The sequence below is a fragment of the Camelus ferus genome, chromosome 9 (assembly GCF_009834535.1).
Source record: "Camelus ferus isolate YT-003-E chromosome 9, BCGSAC_Cfer_1.0, whole genome shotgun sequence".
NCBI classification, from domain to species: Eukaryota; Metazoa; Chordata; class Mammalia; order Artiodactyla; family Camelidae; genus Camelus; species Camelus ferus.
In genome coordinates, this window is record NC_045704.1 from 36,653,185 (window position 1) to 36,673,905 (window position 20,721).

At 52.6% G+C, this 20,721-nt stretch overlaps 1 protein-coding gene across 6 annotated transcripts in view; it reads right to left on the bottom strand.

Moving 5' to 3' along the window:
• Nucleotides 1-20,461, bottom strand: part of KIFC3 (kinesin family member C3) — a 34,848-nt gene extending 14,387 nt beyond the window's left edge. The window contains exons 1-5 of one of the 6 annotated variants that reach the window (XM_032486416.1): nt 20,324-20,461; nt 16,315-16,522; nt 13,603-13,745; nt 9,890-10,028; nt 6,763-6,965 (exon numbers count right to left, since the gene is read on the bottom strand). In XM_032486416.1, the coding sequence (XP_032342307.1) occupies nt 6,763-6,965; nt 9,890-10,028; nt 13,603-13,745; nt 16,315-16,480 (651 nt within the window). In that variant the 5' untranslated portion in view covers nt 16,481-16,522; nt 20,324-20,461. Of the gene's footprint in view, nt 1-6,762; nt 6,966-9,889; nt 10,029-13,602; nt 13,746-15,943; nt 16,238-16,314; nt 16,523-20,323 lie in introns of those variants that run through there. The other 5 variants (XM_032486414.1, XM_032486415.1, XM_032486418.1 and 2 more) reach the window with 5 other exon arrangements.
• Nucleotides 20,462-20,721: the final 260 nt, after the last annotated feature.

Genomic DNA, 20,721 nt, shown 5'->3' on the forward strand with positions numbered 1-20,721 from the left:
GTGAACCTGAAGCAACAGTGAGGGGGCAGCACACACGCTCCTGAGCGCAAAAAGCAGGGCCAAAGGGGCAAACGGGCTCCTGACAGGCTGTTGTGACAGTCCCAGGACAGCCTGAGGTCAACCCCAGGGTCAAGAAGGGACCAGGCTGGATTTGTGCAACAGCCCTCCCCAGGGTTCCTCCCCTCTGGCTCCTTGTCAGCTGGAGAAACTGAGCCACGGGCCTGGTGCAGGGGGTGCCCCCGGGGAAGAACTGGGAGCTGGGGCCTATCTGCTGACCTGACCCAAACCCACGGTTATATCTCCCAGGAGAAGTGGGCTCAGCAGAGGGTGGGGCTGCCGTGCACAGGTCTGTGTTTTCCCAGCTGTCTGCTCCTCTTGACACGGACAACCTACTGATTACCTCCCTACCTCCCACCAAGCCTGGCCTTCCATCAACAGCCGTCTTCCGAGGAACGGAGAGCTCTCCCAGGGACAAGACCGAGGCGTTGCTGAACTGAGAAGGCAAGAGGGTCTGGGATCCAGAAGGTCCCAAGGAAACACTGCCCAGAGGCCCGAGGGGAAGCCCAGGGAAGCACCCCATCCTGTTCCCAACACTCCGCCTCCCGTGAGACCTGACTGCTGGCTACATACATGACCACTGACCAGGCCCGTCTGGCCACGTCCATCCCATCCTGCTTCCACTGCCAACTTTTCCTTCTGCCATTGCGGGGCAGTTGAGAACATGGATTCTCAGGCCAGATTGCCCAGGTTTCTAATACAATCATCACCCTACCTGGCAGACAACCTTGGACACCAAGCCTCTCCATTCCTTAGCTGTGGAATGAGGCTGCCTCATTGAGGACATCTTGAAGATTAAGTGAGATTAAATGAGATAATATAGGTAAAGTGCTTACTTAGGACAGGGCCCTGCATGTAAGAAGTTCTATTATTAGAATGAAAGTCTGTGAAGGCAGGGGCATTTGTCTGTTGCTTCAGCATTATACTCCCTGAGAACATAGTAGGTGCTCAGTAAACGTGTGGAAAGAGCGCTGAATGCATGAGGGGCCAGGAGAAGCAGGGTCTGTGAGTGAGTGAGCTGTCAGACAGGGCGCGGGGCAGTAGGGGTGGTGGAGGCTGGGCACGCTGCAGGATGCTCACTTCCACCAAAGGCAGGAGCTGCTACTGGGTGGCATGTGGGAACGTCAGCCCAGAGATGCCATATCTTCCAAAATTTTATGACAAAAAAGGAAGTCCAGATTTTTATGGGAACTTAACTAAGATTTAAATGGTGGCAACTAATTTGATCATTTAAAAAAGCAGGCCAATGGGAACAAATAAAAGAATACAGCAAAGTTGCAGGATACGACACATAAAAATCAGTTGTGTTTCTGTACACTAACACTGAACAACCCAAAAAGGAAATTAAGAAAGTCATTCCACTTACAATAGCATCAGAAAGAATAAAATATTTAGGAATAAACTTAACCAAGGAGGCAAAAGACTTGTACACTGAAAACTACAAAACTTTGCTGGAAGAAATAAAAGATGATACCGGTAAATGGAAAGACATCCTGCATTCATAGACTGGAGACAATACTGTTAAGCTGTCAGTACTACCCAAAGCAATCTACAGATTCAATGTAATCTCTGTCTAAATCCCACTGACACTTTTTGCAGAAGTAGAAAAATCTATCTTAAATTTCATATGAAATCTCAAAGGACCCCTAATAGCCAAAACAATCTTGAAAAGGAAGAACAAAGTTGGAGAACTAACACTTTCTGACTTCAAAACTTACTAAAGAGCTACAGTAATCAAAACAGTGTGGTACTGGCATAAAGACAGATATATGGCTCAATGGAACAGAATAGAGACCCTCAAAATAAACCCTCAATTGATTTTCAACAAGGGTGCCAAGACATTCAGTGGGGAAAGGACAGTCATTTCAACAAATGGTGCTGGGGAAACTGGATATCCACATGCAAAAGAATGAAGCTGGACCCTTACATAACACCTTATATTAAAAATTAACTCAAAATGGATCAAAGACCTAAACGTATAAGCTAAAACTATAAAACTCTTAGAAGAAAACATACAGGAAAAGCTTCATGACATTAGATTTGGCAATGGTTTCTTGATGTCAAAAGTATAGGCAATAAAAGAAAAAATAGAGAAGCTGGACTTCACCAAAATAAAATTTTTTTGTGCATCAAAAGACTCTATCAACAGAGTAAAAAGGCAACCCATAAAATGGAGAAACTATCTGTAAATTGCATATCTGATAAGGGTCAGAATATATAAAGAACTCCTACAACTCAACAACAACATAACAACCGGATTCAAAATGGGCAAAGGACTTGAATAGACATATCTCCAAAGACAGTATACACATGGCCAATAAGCACATAAGAAGATCCTAAATATCACTAATCATTTGATAAATGCTAATCAAAGCCATAATGAGATACCACTCCAGACCCATTAGGATGGCTATTATTAATAAAAAAAAAAAAGGCAACTCAAAAATAACAAGCATTGGGAAGGATATGGAAAAATTGGAACCTTTGTGCCCTGCTGGTGAGAATGTAAAATGGTGCTCCCGGTGTGGAAAACAGTATGATAGATTCCTCAAAAACTTTAAAATAGAACTATCATATGATCCAGCAATTCCACCTCTGGGCACATACCCAAAGTTACTGAAAACAGGGTCTTAAAGAGATAGTTGCACACCCATGTTCATAGCAGCTTTATTCACAGTAGCTAAAAGGTGGCAGCAACCCAGCTGTCCACTGATGGATGAATAGATAAGCTAAATGATATATCCATACAACTGAACATTATTCTGCTTTAAAAAAGGCTAATTTGCCATTTACAGTATGAATGAATCTGGAGGGCATTATGCTAAGTGAAATAAGCCAGACACAGAAAGACAAATACTATGATTCTCCACAATGGGACATTCTTGGAACAGCTAAATTTATAGAGACGGAGTGGAACAGTGGTTGCTAGCAGCTGGGGTACTGAAGAGTTAGTGTTTAACAGGCAGAGTTTCAGTTTTGCAAGATGAAAAGAGTTCTGGAGATGGATGGTGGTGATGGTTGTACAACAATGTGAACGTACTTAATAGCTCTGGACTATACACTTAAAGATGGTTAAGGTGGAAAATTTGATGAGTATTCTACTAAAAATTATTTAAATGGTTAAAAAAAAGAAAAAAGCAGGCCAAACAAACAAGGCACATGTGAAGGCTTAGATCTAGTCTCTCACTCTGTGGCCTCTGGGCATATTTTCTAAAGGTTCTATCTTGAGGTGCAGGGGCAGTAAAAGATGGGGTGCAGACTGGGCGTGTGTAACACTGGCAGGAGCCTTGGAAGTGTGGAGGCCACTGCACAAGGGACATCCACAAGAGGAGAGGGGAGCTCGAGGCCACCAGGATGTGGCCAACATCGAGGATAGTCATCCGGACTAGCCAAAGTCTTCCTCAGTAACTAGATCAAGACTGGCATCCTAGGCAGTCTGGCTCAGCTGGGTGCCCCAAGACGGAGGACTTCTGGCCTGAGTGCTCCCCACGGGAGCACAGTGAGCTGCCGGTCAGTACAAACATCTCCATCTGACATATCCATGTGGAGGCCTGAAAAGACTCCCAAAGCCCTCCCAAGGCCAGGTTCCAACAGTGATAATGGCAGCCCCATTTACTAATTCAGCTTTGCCAGCGGGGCAAGGGGGCTTTACCAGGTCATTGCTTTTAATCCCCCCAACCTATGAGGTAGGTACTATTATTATCCCCATTTTACAGGAAGAAAAACTGAGGTTCCAAGCAATTAAGCCTTGGTTAAGCAACTCGTACAAGGTCCCCTGACCACTAAGTGGTGGGCCTAGAATAGGAGCTCGGGTCTGAGGGACCTCCGCTGAGCCCTCAGTCATAACCACTAGGCTACATGGCCTTTCAGGACGAGCGACGTGGGAAAGCAGCCATGTTCAGAAGGCGAGTCTAGACAAGTCTGGGGACAAGGTGAGTGTATCCCACTGTGGGCTTTTCTTAGAGAAGCCACACTCAGTGGAAGACCAGGAAGGTCAATCTGTGTCCAACCACAGCGACACTGATAGGAGACCACAGCACACAGAAGTGACACCTCATGACGCATTGTACTTTACAGTTTGCCATCCATTTTTCTGTCCAGTTTCATAACGGATCTACCCTATAACCACAAAGCAACATCCATTGGACCCAGTTTAGAGACTGGTAAATGAAGGCTCAGAGAGGAAGTGACTTGTGACAGCTGCACGGCCAGGACTAGAGCCCTGCTCACATGACTCCAAATCCAAAACTGTTGTCCCAGTGACCATGATGGTGGTGGCAGTGGTGACACCAATAATACTGGCTCATCTCATCAGGTACTGCTATTATGTCCATTTTACACATGAGGAAACTGAGGTGCAGAGTGGTAATTCACTAGCCCAAGGTCACACAGCAAATGAGTAGTACCAAAGTCAGGACCTGAAGCCGGCTCTGGGCCCCAGTGGTTGGCCACAGCGCCACAGGGTCGGGCCCTCCAAAGAGTGGCTCAGAGACCTGGAGCTTCAAATTCATCTCCTGAGATAGTTTCAGAAAAGAGCTGGCAGTCAGAAAGTTCAGGAATAAAACATGAGCAAAGACCAGGAACCATTCTGAAATCTCCAAATCATCCAGAGGAGTGGGGGAGTGAGGGGAGGAGGGGGGCCAGGAATGTCTGGAGAGCTGTGGCTTCAAGACAACAAAAAGGCTGAGAAGTTTGACCTTCAATTTCCCCTCTAAAAAGTAAGTCAATTTTGCTAATTAAAGGGAAAAAATGTTTCTTAAAAATTTGTTTAAAGTCACAAAAGGCCACAGATTGTTATTTCATTTATATGAAATGTTCAGAAAAAGTAAATCCACGCAAACAGAAAGTAGATCAGTGGTTGTCAGGGGTTGTGGGGAGGGGGACATGGGGAGTGATTTAATAGATCTTTGTAGGATGATGAAAATGTCCTAAAATTAAATAGTGGTGATGGCTGCATCACCATTGTAATATACTTAAGACCATAAACTGTACATCTTAAAGAGGTAAACCTTACAGTATGTGAATTATATTTCAGTAAAGTTCTTTAGCAAAAACAAAAACAAAACTTGTTTCAAAAGTGAAGTGCCCAGACAATCTAAACCGGGGAAGGTCAGGGAAGGAATAGCTCTTGCCACAGGCCAGACCTGTGTCCTGCAGGGAGGGCCCTGGACCAGCCCACAGTCCCACAGGCCAGCCCCTCATGCCACGTTCCAGCTGTATGAGCTGTGGTTCCCCCTAATACTCATTTTGCTCCTCATGCCACAGTCCCTTTGCGCTAACTGTTCCCTCAGCTTAGAACGAATGTACTTCCTCTGCTCTGTGCCAAACCTCAGCTCCAGCATTGCTTTCTTAGGGAGACTGTCTATAACCTCCCTGCAGGTTCTGCTCTCCCTGACAAAGGCCCTGGTACAAGCCCTCACGTGCTGCACGCGCGCCCACCTGCAGGGCGCTTGTTACTCTTCCCAGTTTACGTGCGTGCATGTGACAGACATCTGTCCTCCCCTAGACTGCAGTCTCCACAGGCTAGGGCATGCCCGTCTGCCTGGACATCCCTCGTGCTCAGCTGCGTGCCTGTGCATAAGACACTCAGCAGACATCTGAAGAAGGCAGGCGGGCGGGCACTGCAGGAGGCAACAGTGATAGAAAGCTGGTGTATCACACCTGCTGTAAGGAGCTCCCATTAGTTGGGCAGACAGGCCTAGAGGCAGCAAACAATGGGGTCAGTGTATAAGAGGGAGACACGGGGTGCTATGGATGCCCCAAGGAGGCTAACCCAACTCTGCAAGGGAAAGGTGGTCAGGACAGATAGTTCTTGAGGGCACACCTGTAAGCTGGATGCTGCATTTAAAAAATTCATGAAAATGATCTGCTGTCCCTGGAGCTGAGAACAAGTCCCAGTATTCAGTAATGTTCCTTCCAGCAGAAGGTCCACATGCTGGGTAATCCCAGAGAAAGAAGGTGGCCCCGCCCAAAGGCAGGGCTTTCCACAGAGAGCCCCAGGGCTGGTGTGGAGACAGGGTTGGGGACTTTGGGGGAGTGGGGAGAGTCAGACACAGGCACGAGAGACAGACACCGATGATCAGAGTGGGGAGCTAAGCCTCAGGAAAGGAGGTGGGGAGAAGAGAGTGAATTAGCCAGGCATACAGAGGAAGGCCAGTGGTCAGCCTGAAGGGACACTGGAGCCCCAGAGACCCCTGGCCAGTCAATGAAGGAGACGACACTGGCCAGCATAACCCTTCACCTTTCTCTGCTTCTAGAGGTGTGAGACTCCCTTCTCTCCCATGCACACGTGCCAGACTCTCATTTTCTGCCAGTTTTCTGTGGGGTGACCTGTGCGATGAGTTGTGTCCACCTGCGCTGCCAAGCCAGGGCACCCTGGAAGCTCGGGTGGACTCAGTAACTAGCCTCAGGGCAGGAGCATCCCTGTGCTTTCCTGCTCTGCTCACGTCTGCACATGCTGCCTGTCACTTCTGGAGAGGTAGGGCCTGGCCCTTGGTAACCACGAGGAATGGAGCACGTAGATGACCAGGATGGGAGGCCCTGGCCTCTGATTCTTGCCACCTGGCCCTCTTGTGCATTCCCAGTCCAGGAGAGGATACCCCACCTGTCCACTATGCTGGAGGCCTGGTGGGTCCCAGGTGCCCTGGGTGATGGCCTGTTCCACAGCGAGCAGTGGCTGCTGCCTGTCCCGTCCTCCCCAGGTACCTGGTGCTGCAGCTGGGTGGATGTGGCTTGCCGATCACTGTCGCGGACAGCCAGCCTCTCCCGCAGCGCCACCAGCTCCTCCTGCAGCTGGGCTTTCTCCTCCTGCAGCTGGGACATGGCCTCCACCATTCTATGTACCACAGGGGCCGCACCCGGCGGCCCCGACAGGCTCGAGCGCCTCCCGCTGCCAAAGAGCCGCCCACCTATGAGCAAAGTAGCGGCCGATCAGCAGGGTGAGGAGAGGGAGCCTGTCATGGCAGGGCGGACCATGGGGACGGGGAAAGGATGCAAGCAGAGGGGTTGGGGGAGCCGGGCAAGGGCTGGGGCAGCAGCAGCATGGGTTACCCGGGGGCCTCCGGGGCCTGCCTCGCAGGAACCACTTTGGCAGGCAGCTGCTGGGGAACCAAACTGCCTGGACCAGGACTTCAGAAAGCAACTTTCACTGATTATTCCCCTGAAGCCAGTGTTCTAGGTCTGATGGGCAATACCCTCTCCATGGCCAGCCTGAGAGGACTTGCAGCTGAGAAAGCCATCCCTCTGGCAACAGCTGTACTCTTCCCAGAAAACACTATTCTTAGGGGAACATAATTTCTTTAAATTCCAAACTCTCTCCAGAATACAGAGAGGCAGGGACTCCCCAGCCTGCCCCCTACCTTCCACGGGGAGTGGTCCCCTGTACACAGAGAAGCAAGGGAAGGTGTGTGTGTGCGATGGACGGACAGACCAGGTCACGGGGACAAACACAGCACATGGGCAGGAACACAGCCAGGCCCGCTCCGGGGCAGACCCCTGCGCTCTGTGGAACTTTTGAACACAGGGACCATACAAGCAGGAGGAAGGGATAAATACTGGGGCGGGCAGGGCCTCAGCCTGAGTCCTCCTCCTCCCACAGCCTTCCACTGTCTGGTCACCAGAAGCAGGAGAGACACAGAGACACGGACGAATGGAAGGACAGAGACACAGAAGCAAGGCCTGTGACTGCCGATGGGGCCTGGGATGCTTGCCATGGCTTGCTTTGATGGTACCAAGGACGGCCATGGTCTCTGCAGCTGGGAAGCTGTCAAGGAGGTGGGGTAGTGGGGCAGAGGAGAGGCTGCAAGGGCAGGGGATCTGCCTCCCTCCTCAGGCAGCCCAATATGGGTCCTGGCCAAAGCCCAAGAGGCAGGATAAAGTGTCCAAGAGTGAAGTATGGAGAGTGGCAACTGCTGGCTGAGAGCCTCCACCATGCCTCAGAGCACCAGGGAGTCTGGGCTCCCCCACGCCAGGTCCGGGGAGCCGCAGACCTGTGTGGGCAGGATTGAGGGCGGTGTGGCCCAGACTCTGGGAACGAAGCCACCTGCACCTAAAGTCACACACCCCAGCTTCACCCACAGGGAGGCAGCAAGTGTGCTCACTGAGACGGCAGGGAAGCCAAAACAGCAGCCTGGTTTTTGGACTGGGCTGGAGTGGGGTGAGGGTGTGGATGAAGCTGCCTCCAGGCTGGGCAGGACATCTCAGCACGGGCCCCAGGATAGGTAGACAGTGAGAAGCTGCTCTCACTCTAAAGACAGCAGGCCAAGTATACACAGGCTGCCTTTTCCCTTCCTCCCAGCCCCGAGGGACGGCTCAGATTCAAGGCCCTCTGGACAGCAGGAACAGGGGCCGTCACCGGTTGGCTGGGGGCCCTGGCCGTGCGGCCTGCATGTGACACAGCATGCATGTCACACACCGTTGGCCAAGCTTCTGCTATCTGTTCTAGAGAGAGCGAGGTCAGACAGATGCTTCCAGGCTGGCACACGGGGCTGCCATGGGCAGCATGTGACCAGCAGGGCCCTCTGCCTTTGCAGACAGCCGTGGTGTAGCAGGAAACGCTCTGGACGCCAGGTCCGAGAGCTGGTTCTGCCACTTCAGAGACGTGTGGGAGGATCCCCTCAGGGTGTTTCTTTGTGAAATGGGGACAGTGGTCCTTGCCCCAGAGAGGCCACTTTGGGAAAGAGCCTGGAACCCATGAGGGATGCGCAGGTGTGAGTGTTATTTACCCAGCAGGACATGGAATAGCCCTTCTCGCCTGGGACCCTGCTCATCTCACACTGGTTCTGAGACACCCTCAGATGCCACTGCCAGGGGAGTTCATCCTGATCTGGGCACAGAGCCTGTGTGCCAAGGGAGCCGAAAGAGGGGAAAGCAGCTAAGGGAGGTCAGCAGAGGAGGGAGATATGAGCTCAAAGGGACACTTAAGGGTGAGGGACTGAGGGACCCTCCCACCATCATAGTAGGTCACTGGTCAATTCGAGTTTTCCGAAGAGCATCTCAGAGCCCCTGCCTGGGCACTGCCCCTCAAGGGCACTCAGGCTCAGGGAGGCCCCGCCCCACTGACAAGAGTCAGTCTTCAGGACTGGCTGGACGATGCCCCCACCATCCCAAGGCCTGTCAGCCCACACCCTGACCAGACCTCAACACCTGCCCCAGCACGAGCGCCCGGGGCCCAGACGGGTGAACGCGGCTCTGGAACAACCTCAGAGAAGGAGTGGCTCCTTGCCCCGTCCAAGTTCAGACACACAAATCACCCTCTGGTGACAGGAGGAGGAAAACAGGAGAAAGGCTGGTTCTTTTTAACCCCCTCACCCTTGGCCTTCCCCACAGGCTCCTTGAGGATGCTTCTTCCCAGTAACTGCTGGGCTCAGGCTTCCTGCAGGGGAGCCCCACAGAGGGGGCCCACAGAATCTTCCAGAACCTGTCAGCCTCACCAGAGAAGAGTGGAGCCGCCAGCTCCTCTTTCCTGGCCTCGAGGCAGCAGAGTGGGTCCTGGATGGACCCATGGATACAAGAGGAGGGGGTCAGGCCTCTCCCTGCAGGCAGTGGCGTCTTTGAGGCTGCCACCCTCGCCCTGCTTTTGACAGGCACTGAGGAAAAGACAAAAAGCAGGGAAATTCAACCCCAGCCAGTACTGGCCAAAGCCTCTTATCATCACTGGGGCCCGGTGGCGCTGGGAGGAGGGTGTCCCTGGAGTGGGGATGGGCAGGCTGGGGTCTCTGAGTCACTCGTCAGGGCGGCCACCTCCAGGTGAGGAGGCCAGTGTGTGGGGAGCCTCCCCTCCGGCGCCAGCCTTAAGCAGGGCTGTTCCAGTCAGCAGGCAGACTTCCTTTACCTGTTTTCTCTACATTCATGGCACCACCAGCTTCCTGGGCCTCCCCGTCCCGCCTGGGGGCCGGCGCCTGCCTCTTCGGGGATTTCTCTTCTTTTGTCCCCTGACTCTTGCTCTTGCACCCCTTGTCCTGCAGGGCCTGCTGCCAAGACACAACCAGAATCCTCACATGAAGGGGACTGGCAGTGGGAGGGGACCCCCCTCGAGCCTGAGGATGGTGTGCTTCTGGAGCTGGTGAGGACCCCAGACCCAGCGGGTCCACCCCTCACTGTGTGGGTGGGTAGGTGGGAACAACGAGGCCTGGAGTCTGGAAGAAAACGTGCCCAGGACTCACAGCGGGATGGTGGCAATGTGTTCTTCTGGCCTCATCGGCAGCCAGCCATCTGTACCAGCAAAGAAGGTTCTTGGGCACTCAGACATCCTCAAGTGAAGTTCACTCGACTGACCTGTGAGGCCTGAGTCACCAGTGCAAGGGCCTCCTAGCTTCAGGGGTATTGTCCAGCTCCACCAGGTACAGGGCAACCCTCCCCTGATGTCAGCTGTCCCCATCCCCCAGACAGCACCAGCCTCGGACTGCCAAGGGCTGGGTGACACACAGGTCCACATGAGCAGGGGAAGGTCATGGCCTACCCACCCAGCATGGCTATCCGGGAACACAGGACCCTGTCTCCTGATCAAGGAGGAACCAAGGCAAAGAAGGCTGAGGCAGGAAGGTGGGGAGTTGGAGGGGAGGAACAGAAAGAGTCTTTCATCCAGAGAAAGTCACCTGCAAGTCACACAGAAAGACGTCCCAAGCAAGCAGTAGAACCCCATGTAAGGTCTGATCCCATTTAAGGACAATGGAAATAAAACAGGCCTCGAAAAGGAAATGTGGGGAAATATACACTGTTTTTCTCTGGGAGGTCAGGTGACGGTGGAGAGCCAAGAAGAGAAGCAGGCATCATTTAAACTTTGCAGGGAATAAAAAGAAACTTAGCCGAGAGAAAGTAGGAAGAAGGGAAAGGATTTACATTTCATTTTGAACCTTTTTGGCATTCCCATTTTTAACCTTATAAGCATCTATAGTGTTCTACTTTGTTATCTTCCATAACAGAAGCTGCCTGGGAAGGGAGATTACAGACACTTGTGTGTGTCTTTGTGCCCACCGTACTCAAAACAAAAAGACAAATGCTGTGTTTAAAAACTGCCCAGAACCCAGAGTCAGAAAGGCCCGGGTGTGAAGTTTGGCTCAGGTGAGCTGTGTGACCCTAGGCAAGTTACTTACCTTTCCTGAAGCTTCATTTCCCCATTCTTAAAACAGAAACCACTGGCCTCACAGAGCTGGTGTGAAGAGTCACTGAGACAATGGGGAGCCCCTTCATTTTTTTTTAACTTTCATAATCAAAAAGCCAATAAGGAGAATGGACAAGCAGAGAAAAGGGGTATCCGCAGTTAGTTAGTTCACAATTCACTCCCTCCCGCTCGACCCCACTTTCTACTTGAGAAGCAGTGGTTGAGTCTCCTGTATTTAGGAAAATTCCCGCCAACTTAATTTTGTCCCTACTCTTTGACCAACTGCCACACCAGCACGAGCAGCCCTATCATTGGTGGCGGCAACGGCGGCAGCTGGAAGTTTCCATTTGCCGTCCAGAGCAAAGGTTACACTATTTCTGGCCCGCTGGCCAAGCCACAGGAAGGGTAGACAGGCCCCCCGGGGGGGTTGGGAATTTCTGCAGCACCTCTGAAGGGAGTATTTCAGGTTTTCACCACTTGAGAGGCTGGCGGGGGAGGTCCCCACTGAGTCACCTCACTGTGCCTGGGTCCCTACTTCAGTCCCACACCCCCAACCTCGAAGCTCCTATAAACATAATGGAGCTTCTTGGGGCCCAGAAAGACATGAATGTGAAAACTAGTTGCTGGCGGGAGCGTCTCAGATCCTCAGCAGATCTGCTGACCCCAGGACTCAGCAGCAACCACAACTCAACACCCCATAATCAAAATTCATGAACAGAGCCACCACCCAACTCAAGGCTGCCAGTTTCTAACCACCTCCCGATTTAACTACCAATGGCTCAAGTCAGATATAAAATGGGTTCTCCAGTTTCTTTAACTGTTCCTGTACCAGACCTGCTTTTCTCATAGACCTCAGAGATAAATGAAGGACCATTTGGTTCAGTTCTCAGATGAATCACAGAAGACAGGCTGAGAAAAACCCTGAAGCCCAGATTGTCCCTGAAGCCCGAGATTGTCCCTGAAGCCACAAGCAAGGGGTCCATGTTCAGATCCAGGCTCGGGCCACACAAGGGAGGATACACTCAAAGGATACATGTTTCCCACACTCCATTTGTACATGTCCCTCCAAGGTGGACCCGTTCATGCACAGGCTTTCTTGGGGGCAGGGCCTTGGCAACAGCCCCGCAGAACTCTGGTCCTTCATCCTCTGCCACTGTGTCAATGGCCCTTCCCAGTTTGCTCATACATGTGTGATCATTTGATTACTCCTGGCCCCTCTGCTAGATTGCTGGGTCTATTTTCTCTTCTTTGCTGTGTGCCAGCACCCAGCACACAGTAGGCACTTCATAAATATCTGTTAACAAATGCATTTGTTTAAAAAGTACAGAGCCTGTACTGTCCTGAAATTGCTCAAAGCTATAGCTGCATAAATGCATAGGTATTTTTTTTAAGGAGCTCTTTGTAATCAGAAATAACACAGAGGATCAATTAGATAAACCCTGAAGTAGAATATTATGCAGCATTTTAAAAGAATGAGGTAGCTCTCTATGTATTGACAGGCACGAAGAAATCACCAAGAGTTACTGTTGAGGGAAAGAGTCAAAGAATAGAAGATAATGATAAAGAAAAAAATTGTATAAATATAATCAAGTGGTTGTATCAGAAAGAGAAAGAAACAACAAACTCTTAACAGTAAATTTCTCAAAGATGGAGGACTACAGAAGGCATTCAGTTTCTAGATGTTATATCCCAGCCCTGTGTGAATTCTTTACACCATATGTTATAAAGCTCATCACATTTAGTGGTTCAGATCACAGCTTGCTGTGTGACCAGTAGCAAGTTACTTGACCTCTCTGAGTCTTCATAAAACTCACATAAAACAGCAACTGCATCTTGTTCTGATGTGAGATACAATACATGGCACAATGCCTGGTACAAAGTCAGTATTCCATAAGTAGTAGCTATTATTATTGCTATCATGATGTATTATTTCTACAACCAAATACTATACATATATATGTAGTTTGTCTTTTAAAAGTCACCTGGTGATAACTGCAAGAGAAAAGAACCCAAGTTTTGACAAAGCCCTCTATCTAGCTTTAGATTCTCACTTTAAACAAGGAAATGCACTTACAGCCCCATAGTCTCTCATGCCCCAGTGGGAATAAACAGCTTCCCTAAAAACCATCTTCCTAACAGTTTTTCAAAGAAGGCCCCACATTTCTCACTTTAACACTGGAACCAGGGCGTGGCTGAAAAGCTGCTGTCATCTCCTGTGAGATTTCCCCCGAGATAATCTAATAAAGCAAATTGCCCCATCCTCCCAGGCTGAGGGCGGATGTGCTCTGAGGAGCTTAGCAAAGAGGCACAAGGCAGGTCGCAGGTCTCCCTCAGTGCTTCCTTCCCCAGGGAAGCCTGTCGGAGACCCAGCTGCTGCAGCTCAGAGGGCCAAGACACATTGGCTGGGCTCGACCCCCAGTGTTTCTGAAGGCCCCAGGGCTTACCTGCACGGTCAGGTAGAGCTTGTGTGGGCTCCCGGGGCCAGCCCAGTCCACGCTGAGGGCTCGGCACTGAGCTAGGGCCGGGCGGGCTGCACTTCGGGTGCCAGAGTCCTCGTCACCGCCGGCCGGGGTGTCTTTTCCACGCCCTGTCCCAGGACAGAGGAGACAGGTGAGACGTTTGACATTGGCTGGAGGTTGCTGGCCAGGGACCACTGGCCAGGGCTGCGGCTGAGCTCCACTTTCACACACTCCGGGCCGGCCCGGGCACTGCCAGGAGGGACTCACACGCCCTCACATGCCTGCCCTACATAGAGGGAAGGCCTGGCACTGGGCAGCGGGTGGGCTCTCTCCTAACCAAAAGCCGCCCTCCCCCCCCCGCCCCATCCTCTGCAGGAGGTCGCCCAAGACCCTGTCGGGGGTGGGAGGATCTCCTCCCTCAACAGTGGCCTTAGGGCTGCCCCTGAGCACCCTCCACAGACAGCAGCAGAAGGAAGCCAACACCACCCTGGCTGCACTAATCTTCACAGGAGATGCACCCTGGGGCCGCAGCTTCATTATCAAGGCTGCCTCTAGGTGGCAATTTCTCCCCTGCCTTCACAAAGACCAACCTCACACTGGGTGGCCTGGTCCCTGCGGCCTCCAAAAGCACATTCAGGACCAGTTAAAGCACATCCTCTCGAGCCTCTGATGTACTGCCTGCCTCCCTGGATGAGGGGAGAGAGCCAATTGTGGCACTGACGCCCCATCCACTGCCCCCCCTCCACCTCCCATCACAGCCTGTGGGGTAGGACAGGGGTTGGAGGGAGGCTCGCCTCACATGGCAAGCCGCAGAGCCATCACCCTGGGGTGAAATCATATCCTAAATGCCAGCACTGGGTGAAGAGCTTCCCAGGCCTTAATGCCCTCCTTGATCCTCAGTTGCCTTGTCAATACAATGGGCATAAGGAACAACCTCACAGTCCTGCGTGAAGGCTAAATGGGGTGACACAAGTAAAGTGCTCACACAGAAAGTGGCCACAGATGCAGGCTGTCAGCTCCTCAAAACAACTTTGAGAGGTGGGAACTGGAGGCCCCAAAGGGTTAATAAGGCACCCAGGGTCACATGGAGCCAGTATTCCCATCCCATGTGCTAACCCACCCTCTGTTTGCCTGCCTGGCTCAAGGCAGATAAGAGGCCAGTGGGGGTAGAGGGGCCCAGAAGCAACCATACTGGCTGAGATCACCCAGCAGCAGGCACTATGTTTACAGCATTTCATACACAGGATTTCACTGAATCTTTGTTTTACATTTTAAAAGTGCATAAAAGTCTGTCTGGTCATATAATTTTCATAATACTCATTTAATAAACCAATATGCACACACATAAGACTGGAAGGAGCTGTATAAAATATTTACTGACAAGCTTATAGGTAATTTTTATTTTCTTTTTTATACTTTTCTCTGTTCTTGTTTTCTTGTGGGTTTTTTTTATTTTGCTTTGTTTTTTAGTGTTCCGAGAGAAGAGGTTTTTGGTTTTATTCAATTGTTTTTTTTTTTTAAACCAGAATAGCAATACTATTCATTCATATTACATTACATTTGTAATCCTTTGGACAACCTTGTGGGGTATAGACCATGTTCAGCCCCTCCCAGACAACTGGGGTTACCTGACCCAAAAGCCCAAGCTTTTCCCTAAGGCTTCCAGGGTCATCCCCAGCCTTGTTATCTCCTGCAGAGAGACTTCAGAGGGCAAAATTCTGGCTGCCACAACACAACTGAGGTGGGAGAGAGGGAACTGGAGTTTGAGGTGTACCCTCTCTGGGCCTCAGTTTCCCCTTCTGTACATTGAGGGGCTTGGACCTGATGGCTTGGAGGGACTCTGATAGCTCAGACAGGCTGGTAATCTAAACCCCTCTCCTGGTAGGTCAGGAGCAGTCAGACAGCAAACCCCCAAGGAGATCTTCCCTGAAGATCCCTTTCTCCCCAAGCACTTCCAGGATGATCTGCCCAAGCCAAGGTCAGCAGTCATGGGGCAGCTCCCTGGTCTGATGATCCAGCCCCCACCCGGACTCAGAGGAGCTGCCCACTTCTTGATGTTGGAGGCACCAGGGTACATGACCCAGAAAGGAGAGCTGGTGTTGACAGCTCCCCCAGGGGGACAGCAGGGGCCTAGACTCCCTCACTGCCCACCTTCTGTCCGGCCTCCCTGGGTGGCACCTAAAAGGAGCGCGTGGCGCCCACTCCCTGCCAGGTCATGCTCTGAAGCAGCCTCAGTCCACTCCTTACACTACCCGCGCTGCGCAGGCGAGTCGTGGCGGAATCAAGTGTCAGCGCTGCTCAGGGCGCCCGGCAGCACTTCACCTACCTTGTTTACCAGCCGCGGGCAGAAACCGGAGCGAGACCACGAGCACTCCGCCGAGGACCTGCGGATCGCAGAGCCACAAGGACCTGGCCGGGTCAGGGAGCGCGTGGCTGTCCGCGGCGTTCCCCCCTGCTCCACAGACTGCATTAACGTTTAACTCGGCGTCCCTGGCTTCTCTTTACAGACGGGCGCGGGGCAGGAGTGCCCAGAGAAATTGACGCCCTGACTCCACGCCCGGCTCACGGGCTGCCGGTACCCTGTAATTACCTGACAGCTCTGACTGAGCCTAGGAACTTGCTAGAAACCCCGGTCTCATCGCTGGTATCTGGAGGAAGGAAGGGAAATAAAGAGGCATTTTAAAAATGCGGACTCACCAGTTCTCAACCTCCCCGGGCCGGTGTGTGGGAAAGGGCGGGCGGCCGGGCCAGCTGGGGCGGGGCGAGCCATCCTCAGCTCCGGCTCCCCGGCCCGGCCCACTCGCCACAGGCCGCGCAGCGAGGGCGTGGCTCCCAGGTTCCACGTCCTGCGAGAGGGGACCATGGCCCGGCGGGGCTCAGCAGCCTCCTCTGGACGCCGGGCAGCCTGCGAAGAGAGCAAGAAAGATGAGATTGAAGCCGGCACCCCTCAGCAGATCGGAGCCGGCCATCTAGAAGGGTCCGAGAAACTGGGTCATCTGTTACCCAGAGACCCAACTCCAGTGTCCCCTAAGGACCCCCTGGACTCACTGGATGAAACAGGGCCTATCACCGTTTCAGGGTGATTATTAAGGAGAAGGGAGGCTCAGAAGTGGCAAGGAGCCCATCAGGTGTATCTGCAGCCCATGTGGAGACCCCACATCTCAACTCCTCCACTCTGAGCCTGGCAGCATGAAGACAGGTCACAGCCTTACATGGAGGAAGCACCAGTCAACAGCATCTCCATGAATCTATTCAGAAGGGGCCCTGACTGGGGCCAGTGACAAGTCAGTCATATATATATATATTTTTTTTTTTCCTTCTTAAAATCAGCTCATTCATGTATTCCAGTAGCCCTCACTCCGCACCTACAACTGGCAGACAACAGGTTAGCAGCTGAGATACAAAAATTCATTCATTCTTTATTTGATAATTATTTATCCAATACCTGCTCTCTGCCAGGCACCCGCCAGGGTTCCTCTTTGATCAGGAAAGACATGGCCTCAAAGCTCCCTGTCAGGAGGCAGGTAAACACTTCAACAGACCTTCATAATCAGAACAAGATACAGGGAAGAACCAGGTGTTACGGGAGAACAGGGGTGGGGGTGGGGAACACTGGTCCAGGTGGAAAGCCCCATAGGGCCCTTATGAACTGAGCAAATGAACAGAACAGACTTCAATTACTGTCCAAGTCTTTACTGAGCACCTATTGTGTGCAAAACAGCTTTGAGATCATTTAAGGTGACACCAAGCTATAGTCCTAGACTTGGACAATAAGTGACACCATTTTCAGAAGAAGCCACGTCAGCTCAGAGAAGCAATGTGCAGTTTGCTTTTGGTTTTAAATGTAGTTGGAGGCACCCAAAGAATTCCTAATGGCGCTACCTGGGCAGTACACTACTTTCCCCATCCCTCAGTGCACTGACCAGTTTCTACCAGGCAGTAAAGATATTTATTTGAATGGTATCAACCTCCCCTGACCCTCTATATCTCCCTAGGGCAGAGCTCATAGCACCCTGCCTGGAATAGCAGCTACATCCACACCAAACAGCTGGCGATGGCTTCTTGGGTGAATGCCCTAAAATGAATGCACACAACAGTTCAGACTGAAGCTTGGAAGAGAGCAGGGCTAGAGATGGAGAAGCAGAGCTGGGAGGATGATGGGGGTCACTATGCCACAGATAACAATGCAATCGCCAAAGGTGGTGCAGGACAAGAGGCAACCAGGGAGGACAGAGCTCACTCCAGGTGGGAAGGAAAGCTGGAGAAGGAAGATCAGAGGTGGCAGAAACACTAGGCAGGTACAGAGTCCTCAGAGGTGATGAGAGTGAGTGGGAAGGAGAGGATAGTCAGTTCCCAGGGAACCATGCCACAGAGAGATCAAACTGGAAGAAAGCACCTGGGGGATTCTTAAGGGAAAAGGTCAATGGAGCAGGGCAGTGGGCAGACCTGGTGAGGCCCAAGGGATGGGCTGGGGCTAGAGGAAGCTGCCACTTCCTTCTCTTTGTGGAGGGATGGGAAGGAGAGGATGTGGTATTTAGAATAGGAGAGATTTGAGCATACCAGGTCACAGAGGGGCAGGAATGACTGAAGCATCAAGAGGCAAAAGAAGTAAGAGTGCAAGGATGGGTGGCCCCAAGATCTGGTGACGGATGTTCCCAGAGCTGAGCCCTGGAAGGATGCCAGGGTCCTGGCTAGGGAGTCCTGGTCTCTGCCTTCTGTGACTGAGGAAGAAAACTTGGAGGAGGAGGCTCCTGGGTACAGTCTCTCTGGGAGGAGGACAGGGCTGTGGGCCAAATGTTGGGGTGGAGGCTAAGCCAGTATGTGGGCAGTGCCACTGAGGAAATGGAGATGGACCAGTATGGAGTGGATGATCTGGGAGAAACAGCCAGATGTCCCCTTCTCCAGGCTGCTCAGCACAGAGCTGGACACACAAGCAACCCTGAGGACCAGCTGAGGGCTCCACCTGCATGCCAAGCCGCTGGGAAGGTGAGATGGAGGTTGATTCCACAGTTGAGGGAGAAGACTTTTAAGGAGATCAGCTAAGTCTGAGGGGCAGGAGGGGACAGGAGAACACAATATTTCTGTGGCTTTCAGGAAGGAAAGTTGGAAGGCAGTCAGAAAGATATCAGGAAGAAAGAGGAAGGATGTGTGCAAGATCCTGAAGAGGAAAAAGCAGCTGAATTTAGCAGCTGGAGGGGTGTGAAGGTCAAAAGAACCAAGGACTTTCAAGTAGTCCAAGGCTGGAGACTCAAAATCCTTGTTCATGGGGCAGGGGGTTGGGGAACAGAGTGGTAATGACCAAAAACTGGCTAAGAACCCAGCTGTGCCACTTACTAGATGTGTGACCCTGGAGAATTACTTTGTCTCTGTGCCTCAGTATCTCCATCTGTGAAATGGGGAGAACTCTACCTTACAGGGTTGTCGTAAAGTTTACACAATACATATATACAGTGTTCAGAACAATACTGGCATATACAAAGAATGCCCAAATTTTATTTTTCATTGACCTCCCTCCAGTGATGGGTGAATGCAGAAGAGCTGGCTGTGGGAGAGGGGCATCTGCCTCTCCAGGTTTAGGCCAGGGTGGTAGAGCTGCAGCCCCCCTCCTCAGACCAGGGATATTGCAGTGATTGGGAGACAGACCTGACAACTGCCCAGAGACTGCTGCCCCGGAGGCTCAGTCTCCCTGGGAGAGCAGGTAGAAGGTCAGCGAGGTTGGCAGGGGCTGGGACCTCCCTTGCACACGTCACAAGTCCTGGGTTTTGGAGGTCAACCCCATTTCAAAACCTCTGCTCCTTGCTGCCCATAAGGATAGCAGAACTCATCACTTTTAAGTCCCTTAAGTCCAGTCACTGCAAATACAGGGCTCCATTCTGAGACTGCATTCCTTGCAAATGACTCTCTGGCCAAGGAAACGGCTACTTTTATCAAGGGCATGGGGGACAGCCTGGGCCAGGATAGGTGCCTCAGGCAGACAGAAACCCAGGGAAGGGGAAAGGCCAGGGGTGGCGATGATTCCTAACCTTGAGACAGATGTGTTGGGGGGTTGGGTGGCAGCAAATGGTACTTCAGAATTTAAACGCAGCTTCCTCTTTAAAATCTGCCAGGACGAGGCCCTCCAATGCACCAGAGTTCTGCTCTAACTCACAACAGGGGTTGAAGGAGGTGGCTTCTAGCTCGCCCTCCCTGCTGGGACCCTCCCCTACCCCCCCCCCCCCAGCCTGCCGCTGTCAAAGGCTCAATTCCCCACTGCCCAGGAGGGGACCGGCCCAGACCCTCCTTCCTAAACTCGAGGTTGGCCTACCCGACCCCAGCCCCGGGAAGGAGAAAGCGAACTGCCCAGGGGACGTACGTGGTGGGAGGGCCCGAAACGGTAGCCTTCAGGGGAGCCCTGCGGATGCGGGGAATCTCTGCCAGGGGAGGGGGCGGCGCTGACGGGCAGGCGGTTCCCGGTATGGTCCAGCTTTCCCGGGCCATTGAAATTGAGAAGGGGATCCTGAGGCTGCTCTGATCCCAGGGGACGTGCCGCCCCTATGCCCTACTCGGCTTGAGTTGGACCGCGCCAGGGGCAGCAGGGGGACAGGATAGCGCAGGGCTGGATCTCCCCGCGCCGGGCACGGGGATCCCGGACGTGGCACCCCAACCACGGGCTGAGCGGACCCTGAGAGCTAAGCCCGCCCCCTGCTCGCCCGGGCCCCGGACTCACCGGCCTAGCGGAGACAGGACCCTGGCGTAGCCGCAGCGCCCCGGGCTCGGCCCTGCCCGGCCCGGCCCGCCGGCAGGAGGCAGCTCCACGCCTCCGCCTCCTCGGCCCGCCCCGCTCCCGCCCCTCCCGCACTCTTTCCACAGGAAATGATTAACTCGGTCCGCGGCGCGTTCCCATGGCAACCGGCTCCGACCCCGGCGGGGGGGCAGCGCGCGCTCCCGCACACACTCACACTCACACGCGGGGCCGCCCACTCCGCTCAGACCTTCCCGCTAGGTCTCTCCACGCCCCGCACACGCCCGTGCACACGTGCTCACTCATCCCTGGCGCACACGCACCGTCATACGTGCTCACACACAGTACACGTGACTCTCACATGTTTGCACACACACTCTAGT